Source organism: Gobio gobio, assembly GCF_949357685.1.
Source record: "Gobio gobio genome assembly, chromosome: 4".
NCBI classification, from domain to species: domain Eukaryota; kingdom Metazoa; phylum Chordata; class Actinopteri; order Cypriniformes; family Gobionidae; genus Gobio; species Gobio gobio.
The window spans coordinates 67,896,152-67,915,641 of NC_137100.1; the positions used below are offsets into that span (position 1 = coordinate 67,896,152).

A 19,490-nucleotide genomic window follows, 5' to 3' on the forward strand; every position below is an offset into this window, starting at 1 on the left:
AATTTGAAATTAGAAACTTTGCGTTTAATAAACAAAATACATTTTTGAAGCGTTTGGAGTGGAGTAGGTTATATACATTCAAAACGTAGCCTATTTAGATTCATAGTTAGGCTATATGTTTAAATATTAGCCTATTATATTATTGTTTTCATTTCATATGTTGATGATGAAAAGTGAGCAGCATGAGTAAGATAGGCTATAAGACGCGCAATATGTCTGGAGACATGGAGTGGGGTCAGACATGATTTGTATTGAGTGTTGTTTTGCAGAAATCATTTCTTTAAAGTGAATTTCGTTTTCTATAAATTGTATTTTAATTTTGATCAAGGTTTCATAAACGAATTGCCTGTATATTTAATACATAAGAAGCAAAATAGGAACTCCGGGAATGGATTGGCGTGCGTAACGAACCCACTGGCCTGTTTCCACGGCCTTTGAGTAAGGCTGGAATCGTCTTTCTTTTTAATACATTTCTTGAATGTCTTAATTACAGTAGGCCTATAGATAGTTATGATATTTGTGGCTGCACCGGGGTCCGTCATTACGCTAATCATGAGCGGTCCATGGCACCTGCTACCCGTGGCTGTTATGAACTATAGGCTACATCAATACATTACAACAATTTCGTGTCATGGGCACTGCCACTGATACAGGCAGCGGATGAGCCTATTTTACGCTGAGCTTCTGCTTTTCAAACAAGTGTGACAAAGGCATGGGCTAAATAAATTCTTTAATGTGGATACAGACATACATACACACATCACTATACAACACATGCCCTTATTAGGAGAAAAGATGTTGTTTTAACGAGAAAAATATGTAGTTTTAACGACATACGATCTCGTTATTACGACGTAATTGAGTTGAAAAAACAATATGGATGTGGCAGCAATGCTTCACCGTAAACATTTTTTTAAAAATGTGGTGGGTACAAAATGACTCATGACGAAATCTGGTGGGTAGATCACCCCCCCGACATCACTACATACAGTAATAAAGTGCTTGTTAACCCTCTCTCTCTCTCTCTCTCTCTCTTTCTCTCTCTCTCTCTCTTTCTCAGAGGAAGTGCGCATCTCTGTCACATTCAACACTTCATGATAAACATGTAACAGGAAAGAAACACTCAAACCTCCTCTGAACACACAGCGAGAGCTTCAGAAGAACTGAATCTCCGGACAACAGAGAAGATCCTTTAATAAGAGAGAAGAATGAAGATCATCTGGACTTTCACTCTGCTGATGATTCCTGGTAAGAGTCTGAACTCAGAAGAACCAGAACAGAGATTAAATAATGAACACAAGTCTTTATCCATAACTAATGACCTTTGACATGAATCTCCCTTCAGTGTGTTTTAGTGTTGTGTTAAGATGCTGGTTTGTTGTAGGTGTCGTGAGCTCCATGAGAGTGACCGGATATTCAGGAGGCGGAGTCAAAATCTCATGCAAATATGATGAAGGACATACAGAGAGTGAAAAGTATTTTTGTAAAGGAACGTGGCCACAGTGCCCAGAACAAATCAAGACTAAAGAGAAAAATAAATGGGTTAATTCTGGAAGATTCTCTCTGCATGACAACACAACTTCAGCCGTCATCAGAGTGACCATCAGAAATCTGAGTGAAGGGGATTCTGGGATGTACTATTGTGGAACTGGAAAGCGTGGACCGGATTCCACCACTAAAGTGAATCTGAAGGTTATAACCGGTGAGTAACTGAGACAACATCACGATACTCAACACTGACTGGAATTACTGCCGTTCACTCGTCTAACTCATAACTCACACCATCAATAACCTTTTTATCTCCTGATGGAAGAGTTACACTCTTTTACAGACTTGAGTTCATAAATGTTGTAGCAAAGTGAAGATAAATGTGTTTATATTGAGAACAAAATGACAAATGATCTGTGTTTGTGTTGAACAGATCAGCCAATCAGGACCGTGAGAGGATATTCAGGAGGAAACGTCATCATAAACTTCAAATATGAGAAGCAAGAAGAGACACCTTTGATAAAAATCTGTAAATCTGGAGAATGTTTTCCTGTAATAAACACTAGCAGAGCCGCAGAATGGACACATGACAGACGATTCTCCGTTCATGAGGACGGATCTGCAGGGCTCTTCCGTGTGTTTATCAGAGAGCTGAAAGAGAACGACTCTGGAAAATATAAGATTACAGTCAAAGTTTCTGAAGACTACAGTTTCTTCTCTGAGTTTAGCCTGAACATTGAGAAGGGTGAGCCGCTTTCAGTCATTATGAGGTGAATCCATGAATATATATCTGGTCATTCTAACATTACTGCGCTTTATTTGGATCTGAAACAGATGATTGTGTGAAGAGCATCAGTCTATCAGCGGCTGCAGGAGGATCTGTGAACATCAGCTGCAAATACCCACAATCCCACAGGAGTGATGTGAAGTTTCTCTGCCGGAGATCTGGAGCTGATCTCTGTGCTGAAGAGACGTCTGTGAATGAGAACAGAAGATGGAGGAGTGAGGGAAAGATCCGGCTGTATGATGACAGAGAAGAGCGGCTCCTGACGGGAAGCATCAGTCATGTGACTGAACAACATTCAGAATACTGGTGTGGAGTTCAGTCTGATGGAGGACACAAGAGCTTCATCACACGAGTCCTGGTCAACCTCACAGGTGCGGATGCTTTTCTCACTGATATTAATCATAAGGCAGTATAACATCTCTTCAGCAGATCACTGTGTGTTATTTATCAGGATGCTTGAAGCTGAATCTATAAGCAGGTTTAACCACAGGGTTATTTTTAATTTAGATGTTCTGTCTGTTTAACAGCAAAACCACAAACTACAGTTCGTATGATTGTCATTCTACAGCAGTGTGTGAACGCAGGACTGAGATCTGGATGCAGTTTTACCTGTAGTACAGGTGTGGTCATCTGGACACAGTTTTTATCTCTGATGTGTGTTCTTTTACCACACTTGTACTGTAGTTAACTGCAGTTTAAGGCTGCTCATCAGTGACACTGCTGGACTGTTTTATTCAGTGTGAAACCACAGGCGTTATTTACAGAATCTCAAACAAACAGTTTCTGTGTATTAGCAACTTGAATTCTGGGTAATGAATGTGTGAAAGCCATCAGTAACATGTCTCTTCACCATTAGAGAATGATGTCAAGTTCTGGGTGTGAATTTTTTTTCATTTTCATTTACAAAATTTTCAGAGACATCATCATCACCACCACCATCATCATCATCATCATCATCATCATCATCATCATCATCATCATCATCATCATCAGCTTCTTCTCCTTCACCGTTCACAGGTGTTTCCAAAACTTCTACATCACCACCGTCTCCGAACACAAACTCAGATGATCTTGAGGGGAAATACAAACATGTGATCAGTGGGTGGAGCTTGTGAGGAGGCATATATTAAATTTAATACATCTTAAATAGTTAATATGTATAAAAATAAATAGTAATAATAACCCAATCATTCTTGATTGCATACTGAGTTGAATCTGCATTTTGGTGGTTCGTTATGGAATGCCAAAACTCCCGAAAAAATAAATAAATACATATGATACATATGAGGCCAGTGTATATGAACCCAAGTGCAGTTTATTATTTAAACAAAACGTGAACAAATACAAAATAAGGACTAGATTTATCTTAAATAGAAACATGAAATAAACATAAACCTGGACTAAACATGGACTCACCAATAGAGGTACAGTGAACCAGGAATCGTGGCTGGAAGTGTTATACCCCCCCCCAAAAAAAATGTCTGGTGACTTAGCCATGGCGAATATGATGCATAGAGGCTCTGGTGTGGAGGCCGTAATGGCTGAGGGCTCAAACGTGAGGGCTCTGGCTCAGCGGCCATCTTGGATGAGGGCTCTGGCTCAGCGGCCATCTTGGCCGAGGGCTCAGGCTCAGCGGCCATCTTGGCCGAGGGCTCAGACTCGGCAGCCATCTTGGCCGAGGGCTCAGGCTCAGCGGCCATCTTGGCCAAGGGCTCAGGCTCAGTGGCCATCTTGGCCAAGGGCTCAGGCTCAGTGGCCATCTTGGCCGAGGGCTCAGGCTCAGCGGCCATCTTGGCCGAGGGCTCAGACTCGGCAGCCATCTTGGCCGAGGGCTCAGGCTCAGCGGCCATCTTGGCCAAGGGCTCAGGCTCAGCGGCCATCTTGGCCGAGGGCTCAGGCTCAGCGGCCATCTTGGCCGAGGACTCAGGCTCGTGTCCATCTTGGCCGAGGGCTCAGGCTCAGCGGCCATCTTGGCCAAGGGCTCAGGCTCAGCGGCCATCTTGGCCAAGGGCTCAGGCTCAGCGGCCATCTTGGCCGAGGACTCAGGCTCAGCAGCCATCTTGGCCGAGGACTCAGGCTCAGCGGCCATCTTGGCCGAGGACTCAGGCTCAGCGGCCATCTTGGCCGAGGACTCAGGCTCAGCGGCCATCTTGGCCGAGGACTCAGGCTCGTGTCCATCTTGGCCGAGGACTCAGGCTCAGCGGCCATCTTGGCCGAGGACTCAGGCTCGTGTCCATCTTGGCCGAGGGCTCAGGCTCAGCGGCCATCTTGGCCAAGGGCTCAGGCTCAGCGGCCATCTTGGCCAAGGGCTCAGGCTCAGCGGCCATCTTGGCCGAGGACTCAGGCTCGTGTCCATCTTGGGGGCTCTAGCTTGGTAGATACTGGAAAATTGCGGGGTTCCTCTTCCACTGTCCCCACAGTAAAAGAGAATCGACTCAGTAATAATGCAAGGTCAATATATTCCACTAGGGAAAAATGGGTTTTCCCTCCAGGCATCTGGGAATGAATGGGTTCATCCAAACCCATTCGAAAAATGTCTCTGAGTGCCACATCATTAAAGTCCACCAAGTAACAGAGTCCACCAAAATCTTCTACATAATCCTCTGCAGCGCGATTGACTAAGTGACTTAGCCATGGCGCTAACCCTGGAGATCCAGTATCATGTCTGGTCAGCCCTCCAGCTATGCCCATGATCTGATCTGATGTTTGTCTCACATTGATCAGACTCTGATTATTCCTCCTGTGTTTTCAGACTCTTCTCTGATCATCTCTCTGGTTCTGCTTCTTCTGGTTCTGATCATCGCTGGACTCTTGTTACTGTTTCTCTGTAAGAAGCGTCAGTCTCCAGGTAAAACTCACTCGGACATCACATCCTTCAGATGCAGAAACTCTCCATTTATACTGATTTTAAAGGAACGCGCAGACTTTTTGTGACTTTATCTTATTCCCCGTATCCCCCAGAGTTAGATCAGTCCATACACACCATTCTCATCTCCGTGCCATAACTCTGTCTGACGCACACACCGCTAGCCTAGCTTAGCACAAAGACTGGAGGTAAATGGCTCCAGCTAGCCTAGCTTAGCACAAAGACTGGAGGTAAATGCCTCCAGCTAGCCTAGCTTAGCACAAAGACTGGAGGTAAATGGCTCCAGCTAGCCTAGCTTAGCACAAAGACTGGAGGTAAACGGCTCCAGCTAGCCTAGCTTAGCACAAAGACTGGAGGTAAATGGCTCCAGCTAGCCTAGTTTAGCACAAAGACTGGAGGTAAATGTCTCCAGCTAGCCTAGCTTAGCACAAAGACTGGAGGTAAACGGCTCCAGCTAGCCTAGCTTAGCACAAAGACTGGAGGTAAATGGTTCCAGCTAGCCTAGCTTAGCACAAAGACTGGTGCTCAATAAGTGACAATGATATTACACAGCGCCCGTGTAATATCATTGCGCCGCTGCACTCATGGGGCAGCTCACAGCTCTTGATTATTACGCAGGAATGAGAGTATAGTTTCTAGCCATATCGGCCTAGAAAATCACAACTTGGTCTTGGTACACGATGTGACTACACACATCACAACATGTAAATAGGAAAATGTTGGCATTATTTTGTCACATATTGAGCAGTAGGCTAGTTGGAGCCATTTACATCCAGTCTTTGTGCTAAGCTAGGCTAGCGGTGTGTGTGTCAGACAGAGTTATGGCATGGAGATGAGAATGGTGTGTATGGATTGATCTAACTCTGGGGGATACAGCGAATAAGATAAAGACACAAAAAGTCGGCGTGTTCCTTTATAACAGAGAGATCTCTGATGTTGATGATGTGTGAAAACATTACACAAGACATCAGAGTTGAATTGAGACGTAATGTCATTCATTTAGGATGCTTGTTTTTGACAGGCGCTGATTCGTCATCTCACACTGGACCAGGCAAACATGAAGTGGTGAGTCCAGTTACTGATTTTTATTCATAATGATATTAATGTCTAATGACGATCTTCAGAGCTGTAAATAATCCCTCTGTCTCTCCTCAGGTTTCTCACACTGGCTGTGATTACGAGGAGATTAAAGCCCCTCACAAACCATTACCCACAAACCCCTCTGATTCCTCTGACTTCCTACACGCCACTGCCCAATTACCCACAAACCCCTCTGACTGCATTTACGCTACGGTTCAGAAAGCCGCTGGAGACTCTCAGTGCTGCATCGCTTCTGCTGAGGATCTGAATTACGCAGTGGTGAATTTCCACAAGCAGTCGGACGGTCCTGCTGGAGTCAGGAATAATCCGGATTACAGTGAATACGCTGCTGTCAATCATCTCTCGGTTTGAGAATATCAATGAGTTTGTGTTCGTCTTCTTCAGTGATGCTCCTTTGCCTTATATTTTAGGATCTGTGGACATGAGAGAGGCACTGGCTTTTGTCTTTCGCAAGATGGCGCCGCCGTGCTCGGTCGCCGTTCAGGTCGCTCCGCTAAGACTTTGCTTTTATTTATTATTCTACTCTCTTTTACTCTCTATTTTTTCCAACGGATCATCTGCTTTGATATGTTACGACAGCAAAACACTTCTGGAAATTGGTTACCGCTACACTGACCTGTTTCAGGACACTTTCTCCAATCTTCCATCTGAGATTCGCCGGGACGCCGAGTTGAACAATGGCCACTCGAGTCGACGGCGAAGATTCAAAAAACACCGCGGGAAACGCGCTGGGATCCGCAACAGACTGAGAAAAAGAGCATTCAGTCCTCCTCTCCCGAGCATTTTGCTCGCAAATGTCCAATCCTTGGAGAATAAGATGGACGATCTTAGAGCCAGGATAAGTTTTCAACGGGACATGAGAGACTGCAACATCTATTGTCTGTCCGAAACATGGCTCACGCCAGCGGTCCCGGATACAGCCGTGACGCCGTCCGAGAACTTCTCTGTTTTTCGGATGGACAGAACAGCCGAGGCCGGGAAATCTAAAGGCGGTGGAGTGTGTTTCATGATAAACAAGAAATGGTGCGATCCTAGGAACATCTCCATTCTTTCGCGATCCTGCTCGCCTCACTTGGAACATTTAACTCTCATGTGCTGGCCTTTCTACCTACCGAGGGAGTTTTCCTCGGTCATCGCCACTGCCATTTATATTCCACCACAGGCAGACACGGGGCTGGCTTTATCTGCCCTCCATGATGTGACCAGCGGCTTCATAAACAAACACCCCGACGCTGCTTTCATCGTCGCGGGTGATTTTAACAAAGCTAACCTAAAGAAAGTATTGCCAAACTTTCACCAGCATGTCTCCTGTCCCACACAAGGAGCAAACACACTGGATCATTGCTACTCTCCGTTTAAGAACGCCTACAAAGCTCGTTCACAGCCAGCTTTTGGCAAATCGGACCATGCCGCCATTTTCCTCACACCGGAATATAAACAAAGGCTCGTTCAAGAGCCCCCGGTGCGGAGGGAAATCAAACGCTGGTCATCCCATTCAGAGATCACGCTACAGGCAGCTCTTGATGACGTCGACTGGGACATGTTCCGCGCGAGTTCTGAAGACGTCAGCGAGTTCACAGAAGTGGCGCTCTGCTTTATCAACACACTGACAGAGCAAGCCACACAAACAATAACTATAACGTCCTTCCCTAATCAGAAACCGTGGGTGGACAGTTCAATCCGCACTGCAGTAAACACGCGCACTATCGCGTACAATGCCGGTCTCCTAACGGGGGATATGAGGGAGTACAAAGCTTCATGTTACGCCCTCCGGCGCGCCGTTAAAGCCGCAAAACTCCGCTATAAAGACCGAGTGGAATCTCATTTCCAACTCAACGACTCCCGGCGGATGTGGCAGGGACTGAGGACCATCTGTGCTTTTGGAACTAAATCCTCTGCAGAGGTGAGAGCTGATCCGTTGCTGGTGAACGAGTTAAACTCTTTCTACGCTCGCTTTGATGGTAATCGCGGCAGCGCGACTCCGGCGAGTGACGCGTCAGAGAGAGTCCCTCAGAGCAGCAACGGTCACGTGATCTCTGTCTCGGAGGACGAGGTTCGGAGGGCACTCAAACGTGTGGATGTCAGGAAAGCTGCTGGGCCGGATGGTATTTCAGGTCGTGTTCTGCGGTCCTGTGCTGATCAGCTCGCAGGGCTCTTTACATCCATATTTAACGAGTCCCTTGCTACATCTGTTGTCCCCACCTCCTTCAAACGATCCTCTATAATCCCTGTACCTAAGATCAGTAAACCCTCTTGCCTAAATGACTATCGTCCAGTGGCTCTCACATCTTTAGTCATGAAGGTCTTTGAGAGACTCATTAAAAACAACATTTGCTCCTCCATTCCTGACACTTTGGACCCTCTTCAGTTTGCCTATCGTCCCAATAGATCGACTGAAGATGCCATCTCTCACGTCCTTCACTCCTGCCTCACTCACATCGACAGCAAAAGTGGGAACTATGTCAGGCTGCTATTTATTGACTATAGCTCAGCCTTTAACACCATAGTTCCCATTAAGCTAACACACAAACTCCTGGATCTAGGCCTGAATTCTTCTCTCTGCCTCTGGATTGAAGATTTCCTCACTGGCAGACCCCAGGCGGTGAGAGTAGGCCAGTTCACCTCCACCTCCATCACCCTGAGTGTTGGAGCTCCACAGGGCTGTGTGCTGAGTCCCCTGCTCTACTCTCTCTACACCCATGACTGTTTGTCCACACACAGCTCCACCTCGATCATCAAGTTTGCTGATGATACTGTTGTCCTGGGTCTCATCTCCAACAACAATGAGACGGCATACTTGGACGAAGTGGAGCAACTGACATCATGGTGCCAGGACAACTGTCTCTCTCTGAATGTTAACAAGACCAAAGAACTGATTGTGGACTTCAGGAAGAGACAGCATCGGTCATACTCCCCTCTCATGATCAGCGGGACACCGGTAGAGAGAGTGAGCAGCTTCAAATACCTGGGTGTGAACATCTCCGAGGATCTGACCTGGACTACACACATCCAGACACAGGTGAAAAAAGCCTGGCAAAGACTGTACCACCTGCGCCAGCTGAGGAAATTCAGGGTTTCACCAGCCATCCTGAAAACTTTCTATCGAGGGGCGATAGAAAGTGTCCTGACTCAGTGCATCACAGCGTGGTACGGGAACAGCACCAGTCACGATGGCAAAGCCCTGCAAAGAGTGGTGCGCTTATCCGAGCGCATCTCAGGCTCAGCTCTCCCGTCTCTGCAGGACATCTACACCAAACGCTGCAGAGGTAGAGCTACTAAAATCATCAGAGACATTAATCACCCTGCAAACTCTCACTTCACCCTGCTGCCATCTGGTAAGCCCTTCCGTAGCCTGATGGCAAAGACTGAAAGACTCGGGAGGAGTTTCTTCCCCCAGGCCATCAGACTCCTGAACTCAGTCACGTGACTTCACTTCACCCCGCACACGCATAAACATACAGTTTTTTAACATTAACATCCACATACTGCCATTGCACTGCACTTTACTTTCCTATTGTTTCTGCGTAACAACCTGTAATAAACCTTGCACATTATACTTCTTTATATATACATATATATATATTTTATGTTAACCACTTATTTTTAAGTCTACAGTTTATCTCACTTATCATATCCACTTATTTTTTATATTTTTTATATTTTTATATTTTAATTTTTATATTTTTATTTTTATCTTATTTCCTATTTTTATCTTTTACTTGATTTATTTATAATTCTACTTATGTTAATACTTTTTATTCTAATTTTATTCTATTTCTATTTTAATTTCTTGTAACTGTTATTTGCACTGTCCATGGAGCGGACCTGTTTACATTTCACTGCCAGTTGTATATTGTGTATATAACTGTGTATGTGACAAATAAAACTCTTGAATCTTGAATCTTGAATCTTGTGCCAAGGAAAAAATAAAATGTTAGCGTGACAGCGTTTCTTCATGAAGATGATTCCTCGATGTCTGGTAATTGTGTACTTTAATGCCATCCCATTCTCAATCCGTAGGGCTTAATATGGAGTCGCCCACCCTTTGCAGCTCTAACAGCTTCAAAGATAAAGCTCTAATAATGCTGGGATGTTTCAACCCAAAACTGTTGGGTTAAAAGTTTAATTAAAAGATGTAACCCAACGGTCGGGTTTGTCCATATTTGACCCAATTTTGGGTTGAAACATCACAGCATTATTAGAGTGCATGCTTTTTTTTTCTTTTTTTTAATTATTATTAAAGCATGAAAACATACACAAATCCATCCACCCTCCCTCCCTTCCACCCACCCACGTAACCCAGCGGTCTCTGTTCAATGGAGTACATAATGCATGGAAATATTAACAGAAAAACAAAGTCACAGGAATCATAAAACTAGAATGCAAAAAAAAATACAATTAAAATAAAAAAAATGGGGGAAAATACAGTATTAAGGTATTCATTCTGAGTCCTGATCATTACTTTGTGCAATATACTTCGATATCTTTTCAGCAGCTATAGTCCAAATCTTTAATGTTGAGATTTGTGCCACGTTCACACGAGCCGTGGATAATTCCAACATTATAATGTCCCGAAGTTGAAACAACCACTTGTATACATCCAGGGAATGAGGTGGAAGCCAGTGTTGTGCTAGCAGTTTTTTCCGCAGATGTTAAACTGGCAAGCCAGAGAGTCGTCATTCAGTAATAATACAGAGGGGTTCATCGGAATAGGACATTAGAAGTAAAAATGTTCTGCCACACTCTTTCCCATTCCATAATACCTTCCTCTTGTTCACAGTCTCTTTCCCATGTATGCTGTATAGCTAAACGATTTGCTGTAGCCTCTAAGGCCTTCCTGTACATCCATGAAGTAAAGTGACTAGAAGAGGACAAGTCAAACCAAGCAATGATCAGATGTTTGGGAAGCGTTTCCCCCCAGGGCACCCCATAGGCCTTCATGCCCGACCTAAAGCGGATATATAAAAACAGAGAAGAGGGTTCTGTTCCATACCGCTCACACAGTTCTTGAAAGCTTAACATGCATTTAGGACCTGAAATATCTTTCAGTGTATAAATTCCCTTCTGCCTCCAGTCTCTGGAGAAAAATGGTGCACCTCCTGAACAAATTTTATTATTATACCAAATGGGAGTGTAGGTGTGCCAATTATGTGAATATTTAATACATTTTTCCATCAGTTTAAAATTGACTATCGTGTTGGAGATGATAGGACCGAAAGCTTGTATACATTGATTGTTATTTAACCCAGAGAACAGTATATCTTGTAACCTAAATTTGGCTCTCTTCTATCTCTCGCCAAAAGACCCTAGAGAGCGGGTTGAACCAAACCTTAATGCATTTTATTTGAAAGGCCCTATGATACAATTCAACATTCAGAAGCGCTAATCCCCTATTATGTTTTTCACGCTGCAGTGTTTCAAATTTTAATCTGGGTTGTTTACCGTTCCAAATCAATTTACGAATTGTAGAATTGAGTTTGTGCCAAAAAAATGTAGGGGCAGGCAGCGGAATCATGGAGCTAAGAAAATTTATTCGCGGCAACAGATTCATTTTAACACAAGCTATTCTGGAGTGTAATAATAGTGGCATCAAGGTCCATTTTCTGAGATCTTGTTCGACCCAGGCTTGAAATTGTACACTCTAAAAAAAAAAGGTTCTATATGGCACCAAAAATGGTTCTTGGCTCGTAATCATAGGGGAACCTTTTTATGTGCTATATAGCACCAATTTTGGTGCTTCAATGGTTCTTCAGCGGTTCTTCAGAGGTTCTTCAGCGGTTCTTCAGAGGTTCTTCACCGGTTCTTTGACTAAGGTGCTATATAGCACCGCTACAATATACAGAGCATGTAAAGATATGGTGCTATATAGCACCAAAAGTGGTTCCTCTATGATTACGACGAAGAACCATTTTTGGTGCCATATAGAACCTTTTTTTAGTAGTGTAGATAGTTGGTATCAGGTATAACATGGAGGGATGAATGAACAACAATGCCTAAGTAACTGATTGAAGTTTGTACATGAATATTAAAAGGCAGTTTAACTTTCTTAGCCATACTATTAAGTGGAAGCAAAGAGGATTTACCCCAATTGATTTTGTACCCGGAGAGCGTACTGATCCTTCTGTATCTGGGGGAAGGAAACTTGAAGATCTGAAATAAACAGTAAAATATCATCTGCATAGAGCGATATGTGTTGTTTGTAAGAGTTAACTGAAATTGAACAGACATTTTCCTATCTTATCAGTTGGGCTAGGGGCTCGAGTGACAGCGCAAACAGCATTGGGGATAGAGGACACCCCTGTCTTGTACCTCTTTGTAAGTTAAAAGGTAGAGAGTGCAGTCCATTCGTTATAACATAGCAGTGGGGTTTTTATATAGAACCTTTATCATATTCACAAAGCCTTTGCCAAAGCCATACGCATCCAAAACAGACCAGAGGTAATCCCACTCCAGCCTATCAAATGCCTTCTCCGCGTCCAAAGAAAGAACTGCAGCTGGAGTGGGACAAGCCCGGGATTTGTGTATGATATGCAGTAGTCTCCGAATATTATCAGCTGCTAATCGACCTGACATGAACCCTGCACTAATTTATTCATATACCGCTGCAATCGTAGGGCCATAATTCTGGCATACATCTGTATTTAACAAACTAATGTGTCTGTAATTTGCACAGTCTGAATAATCTTTCCCTTTTTTTGGGTATCAATGATGTAAGTGCTGTATTCATCTGTGGGTGAAAGGCACCAACCTCTACTGCCGTGTGGATTGCTGTCAGGAAGACAGGACAGAGTAGATCAAAATATTGAATAAATAACTCTGCCGGGATCCCGTCTAATCCTGGCGCGTTGCCTTTCTTAGCACCTTGTAATGCCCTTTTTAGTTCCTCCAAGGTAACTGGTTGTCCTAAAAGTTCAGCTTCTTCATGACTAAGACGAGGTAAAATAAGAGATTGCAAAAAAGTAGTACTGCTTGGACTTGTGGGATTGAGTTCGGAAGTATAGAGTTTAGAAAAGAAGTCGGAAAATGCAGAGCTAATCTCTTTGCTGTTCCTTACCAGTCCTTTAGATGGGTGCTTAATTATATCAATGTAGGCTTTCGCTTGACTTTGCTTCAGTCTTAGGGCTGAAAGTTTGCTAGGTCTAGCACCACTGAAGTAATAGGTCTGTCTGGTTCTGTGAATCACAAATTCGGCTTTCCTTCTCAGAAGGTCATTCAGTTCTGTCTTTAGGGTCTGAAGCGTCTTAAATAGCGAGTGAGAATATGAAGATTTAAGCAACAGTTCAGTTGATTGACATTCTATTTCTAAGTGGTCAGTTCTCTGATTCTGCATCTTTTTTACATTAATGGCAAAAGCTATGGAAAAATCTTTGATAAAATCTTTCGTAGCTTCCCAGACAAATATAGGGTCTTCAACTGAACCAATATTAAATGAGAGGAATTCAGACAGGCCGGCTTTGAAATCTTCATTGAACTGGTTATTCTGTAAAAGAGAGATGTTAAAACGCCACTGTGGAGATTATAGGATTGTGATCTGAAAGTATTGCTGGTAGTATTGTTGTCTGATCAAAAGTGTTCAAAAGTTCCTTGGAGCCAATAGATAGTCTATTCTTGAATATGAGAGATGTCGTGTTGAGAAAAAGGTAAAGTTTCTACTTAAGGAGTTCCCAGATCTCCAAACATCAGCCAAATTTAGTGCTTTTACAAAGTCATTAAGTGCAGCGGAAGCACTGAGCTGAACCTGATTGCAGGAGGAAGATATATCACACAGCGGGTCTTTCACTGCATTCATATCCCCCCCGATAATCAGAAAATAGTCTATCAATGAAAGCAAATGATGTTATCTGTGGGAAAAAATTTGCCTCAAAAATTGTAGGGGCGTAGATTGATACAAATGCTATGTTCTTTCCCTTAAAGGTCCCATGGCATGAACATTTCATTTTATGAGGTTCCCTTTCGAGGGAACTCGCACTGCATCGGAACGACACTTTGGGGATGCTCCCTTAGCATCAGCGAATCTGAAGTCAGAATGACAACTAGGCCAATCCGATTGGCGTGCGTGATGACGTAACTGTGACAGCATACCCGGAAGTATAAAAGGGGATCTAGAACGTAATGTCGGCAGTTATTGCTCTTCAGCATAGCGCTCTCTGTTGAAAACAATTGTCTGTCTATTTACTGTTGTTCTGTCAGAGTGAAAGCAAAAGTGTGTGAATGATGAAGATAAGAGAGTTTAAGCAGTGTGTGCATTCGTGTCCCCGTTACATGTCGGGCTCCGATGCACACCTGCTGTGTGTGCAGTGTCTGGGTGTTCAGCATGCTTGGGCGGCTCTCGAGGGAGCTGCTTGCAAGCATTATGAGAAGCTGACACTCAGGCTGCTCCGCTCTCGGCTGGCCGTGTTCGATGAGGCCGGCCAGCCTCGTGAGCCCCGTGGATCAGTCCCGCATCCGCCGAGGCGGTGCGGCGAGGCCGGTCATGGGGCTCACGGATGGACTGTCAGCGGGACTTGGGACTGCTGAGGCATCTTCCCGGTCTTTGTCTGACAGTTCAGATGTTCTCCTTCCCCGTGTGGAAGCCCGCGCTGCGGCTTCTTCCCCCGGGGCGGAGGACCCGATGCTTGAGAGGTCTGATTCTGAGGAATTAGACGTGCTCAGCATCGAGGCAGTCGAAGTTATAAGCACTTCTATATATATGCAAGATTCAAGCTCGTTGCCGAGGCAGCGCGCAGGTTATGGGTTTGCAATTAAAGTGAACACACGCGATAGGTGTGCATGAGATACTGGTTGGCTTAACAGCTTGAGCCACGTTGCTGAGGCAACGTGTGGGTTACGAGTCCGTACAGTACGATTAAACAGTATCGTCTGATGATTATGGCTGCATTGAAATCTGAGGATTTAAATGAAATATGATCTGGAGTTAGATATTCAGCCTGTCATTCAGACCATGTTTCATCGTATTGTGCGATACTGTTTGGCTTTTTTCTCGAGGGATGAAAGCCAATTGTATTATGGCTTGAACCACGTTGCTGAGGCAATGCGGGTTTTATGAGTCCGTATAAATACAATTAAAACAGTGTCGTCTGATGATTATGGCTACATTTAATTCTAAGGAATTAAATAAAATATAATCTGACTTTGAGGAGTTAGATATTCAGCCTATCATAAGACTATGTTTCACCTTATTGTGGCTGCATTTAATTCTGAGGAATTAAATTAAAATATTATCTGACTTTGAGGAGTTAGATGTATTTTTTATTCAGCCTGTCATTCAGATCAGGTTGCACGGGTTTGGTGATTATGATGGCTTTTAATTCAGAGGGATTGAGTGTCATGTTATCCGACTTTGATAAGTTGGATACTTTAATTCTGTCACCCAAGCATGTTTAACTTGTGAAATGGATATTCATCTAAGATGGAGCCCACCTAAAGTTGATGTCGTTCTCGCCGCCTTGTGGCCTGCAGGACACATCAGTTTCAGGCAATTGCTAATCGCAGTGTCCGCCCTAGTGTTGCGGCCCTGTCGAGCTGCTCCCTTAGATGAGGCCCCTGCTGGCCAGCCCCCTCTCCCGGGTAGGAGCGATCGAGGTCGGCTCCCCTGTGGAGTTTTCGGGAATCGATTCTGTGCACCAGCCGCCTCTAGCAAGACTTGCGGCGGTCCAGCAAACGCGTACGCACACAGAAAATCTTCCTAGATTACGCCCTGCCGGTTAGCCGCTTCAGGGGGTCGGGGAGGAGGCTCGGTTGACACCCGAGGCCAGCCTCGAGAGGCTGGTTCCCTTAGCAGATTATCTCAGCGCATGGTTATGCCTCCGAATATATCAGCTTGGGGCCTGCGACTGTAGAAAAGGGCATACAGACTGCAGTCCGGTTACCTTCCCCCGAAGTTCAGTGGGGTGGTCTGGATGGCAGTGGTCCCTGGGCAGGTTTGGGTAATGGAACAGGATGTTCACTCCCTGTTGGTAGGGAGGCCACAGAATGTGCTCCTCCGCCAGACAGGGAGTCCGGGTTCTACAGCCGGTACTTCATAGTTCCTAAGAAGGATGGCGAGTTGCGTCCAACTTTAGACCTGAGGTACTTGAATCGTTCTCTGAGGAGATTCAGATTCAAGATGCTTAGCAATTCCTCCATTGTGACTCCGTGGGGCTCGGAGGATGAGGCCTGCGGCTCGTTCCAGAGTCCCAACCTGGGATCTGGCAGTGGTACTTGAAGGATTGGCTGAGGCCCCCTTCGAGCCGCTAGAGTCAGCGGACCCAAAGAACCTGACCTTTAAGATGGCCTTTCTCTTAGCCATCACTTCTCTGAGGAGAGTGGGGGACCTTCAGGCCTTGGCGCTTACGCTGACTTTCCTGGAGTTTGCCCCTGGCGGAGTAAAAGCCATCTTACACCCTAGGGCGGGTACGTGCCCAAGGTGCCATCTAGTGTGGTCAGGCCTTTGGTCCTTCAGGCATTTCATCCTCCGCCTCATGAGACAGCGGAAGAAGGGAGACTTCACCTACTCTGCCCAGTCAGAGCCCTTAAAATATACTTGGAGAAGTCTGCACAATGGAGGAGATCTGAGCAGCTATTAGTGTGTTATGGTTCACCTAAGAAGGGGCTGCCTGCGTCAACCCAGACTATCAGTAACTGGATTGTCCAGGCAATAGCCATGGCCTATCAGGTGCGCAATCTGCCTTCAACTATGGCCTTGAGGGCGCATTCCACCAGGGGCATGGCCTCCTCGGTGGCCCTCCTTTCTGGGTCCCTTTGCAGGACATCTGCGAGGCGGCCGGGTAGGCTACCCCTCACACTTTTATTAGATTTTATGGTCTGCACCTCCCTGCGACGCCTGGTGCTAGGGTGCTCCAGTCCTAGCTGTGCCCGGTCTCCGGCTTCACACTAGGGCAGGCGCTACCCTCGGTGTGGCCTAGTGGGTACTCGTTTTCCGATGCAGTGCGAGTTCCCTCGAAAGGGAACTGCTCGGGTTATGTATATAACCCTTGTTCCCTGAGAAAGGGAACGAGCACTGCATCTCGTCGCCACACCTCGGCACGCCTGGAGCGCATGCTTCATCGCGATTACTGCCATTACTATGCACCGGCTCCCCTTATGTATCTTCCGGGTATGCCGTCATAGCTACGTCATGACGCAACACCGATCAGGATTGGCATGGTTTCATTTAGACTTCAGATACGCTGTTGTTTAGGGAGTGTCCCCAAATTCGTCGTTCCGATGCAGTGCTCGTTCCCTTTCTCAGGGAACAAGGGTTATATACATAACCCGAGCAGTTTTACTAGGAACACAATATATATTACAAGGCAAGACATTATATTTAATAACTGGCTGGTAGAGTGCAGTGCATGAGAAATGCATATATGCAATATAGGAGAGCTCAGGATGGAAAACATTTATATCATCAGGGACTTGGTCAAATCTCCCATAAGCACAATTTCCATCTAGATGCAGTTTTACCTGTAGTACAGGTGTGGTCATCTAGATGCAGTTTTACCTGTAGTACAGGTGTGGTCATAGATGCAGTTTTACCTGTATTACAGGTGTGGTCATAGATGCAGTTTTACCTGTAGTACAGGTGTGGTTATCTAGATGCAGTTTTACCTGTAGTACAGGTGTGGTCATAGATGCAGTTTTACCTGTAGTACAGGTGTGGCCATCTAGATGCAGTTTAACTTGTAGTACAGGTGTGGTCATAGATGCAGTTTTACCTGTAGTACAGGTGTGGTCATAGATGCAGTTTTACCTGTAGAACAGGTGTGGTCATCTAGATGCAGTTTTACCTGTAGTACAGGTGTGGTCATCTAGATGCAGTTTAACTTGTAGTACAGGTGTGGTCATAGAAGCAGTTTTACCTGTAGTACAGGTGTGGTCATCTAGATGCAGTTTAACCTGTAGTACAGGTGTGCTCATAGATACAGTTTTACCTGTAGTACAGGTGTGGTCATCTAGATGCAGTTTTACCTGTAGTACAGGTGTGGTCATAGATGCAGTTTTACCTGTAGTACAGGTGTGGTCATAGATGCAGTTTTACCTGTAGTACAGGTGTGCTCATAGATGCAGTTTCACCTGTAGTACAGGTGTGCTCATAGATGCAGTTTTACCTGTAGTACAGGTGCGGTCATGAATGCAGTTTTACCTGTACTACAGGTGCGGTCATAGATGCAGTTTTACCTGTAGTACAGGTGCGGTCATGAATGCAGTTTTACCTGTAGTACAGGTGCGGTCATAGATGCAGTTTTACCTGTAGTACAGGTGTGGTAATCTGGATGCAGTTTTACCTGTAGTACAGGTTTGGTCATCTAGATGCAGTTTTACCTGTAGTACAGGTGTGGTCATAGATGCAATTTTACCTGTAGTACAGGTGTGGTCATCTAGATGCAGTTTTACCTGTAGTACAGGTGTGGTCTTCTGGATGCAGTTTTACCTGTAGCACAGGTGTGGTCATCTAGATGCAGTTTTACCTGTAGTACAGGTGTGCTCATAGATGCAGTTTTACAGGTGTGGTCATCTAGATGCAGTTTTACCTGTAGTATAGGTGTGGTCATCTAGATGCAGTTTTACCTGTAGTACAGTTGTAGTCATAGATGCAATTTTACCTGTAGTACAGGTGTGGTCATCTAGATGCAGTTTTACCTGTAGTACAGGTGTGCTCATAGATGCACTTTTAACTGTAGTATAGGTGTGGTCATAGATGCAGTTTTACCTGTAGTACAGGTGTGGCCATAGCTTTTCTCTAGCTCAAACAGTAGAGCGTGGCGCTAGCAACGCCAAGGTCATGGGTTCGATTCCCAGGGAAAGCAAGAATTGACCAAATGTAAAATGTGTACCTTGAATGCAATGTAAGTCGCTTTGGATAAAAGCATCTGTCAAATGCATAAATGTAAATGTAAATGTCATAGATGCAGTTTTACCTGTAGAAGAGGTGTGGTCATAGATGCAGTTTTACCTGTAGTACAGGTGTGCTCATAGATGCAATTTTACCTGTAGTACAGGTGTGGTCATCTAGATGCAGTTTTACCTGTAGTACAGGTGTGCTCATAGATGCAATTTTACCTGTAGTACAGGTAAACCACCCTGAGTACCCTAGCAAATGCATAGCAATACCTTAACAACCACTCAGAGTACCCTAGCAACCGCATAGCAATACCCTAACAACCAATCAGAGTACCCTAGGAATGGCAATGGTTGGAATGGTTTGTGATGTAAGTTTCATAGAGTAATAAAGTGCTTTTTAACCCTCTCTCTCTCTCTCTCTCTCTC

General features: G+C 44.8%; 1 protein-coding gene across 1 annotated transcript; it reads left to right on the top strand.

The window, feature by feature from the left end:
* Positions 1-1,136: 1,136 nt before the first annotated feature.
* Positions 1,137-6,680, top strand: LOC307125752 (polymeric immunoglobulin receptor-like). Its single transcript, XM_079815832.1, has 8 exons — positions 1,137-1,248; positions 1,385-1,702; positions 1,922-2,233; positions 2,323-2,646; positions 3,191-3,292; positions 5,028-5,123; positions 6,163-6,206; positions 6,297-6,680. Exons 1-8 carry the CDS (start codon positions 1,209-1,211, stop codon positions 6,591-6,593), a joined length of 1,533 nt encoding a protein of 510 aa, XP_079671958.1. The 5' UTR covers positions 1,137-1,208; the 3' UTR covers positions 6,594-6,680.
* Positions 6,681-19,490: the final 12,810 nt, after the last annotated feature.

Coding starts and splice junctions, on each gene's coding strand:
- LOC307125752 (XM_079815832.1), top strand. CDS start 1,209: ATGAAGATCATCTGGACTTTCACTCTGCTGATGATTCCTG. Junction 1,249..1,384: donor CACTCTGCTGATGATTCCTG/GTAAGAGTCTGA, acceptor GGTTTGTTGTAG/GTGTCGTGAGCTCCATGAGA. Junction 2,234..2,322: donor TAGCCTGAACATTGAGAAGG/GTGAGCCGCTTT, acceptor GATCTGAAACAG/ATGATTGTGTGAAGAGCATC.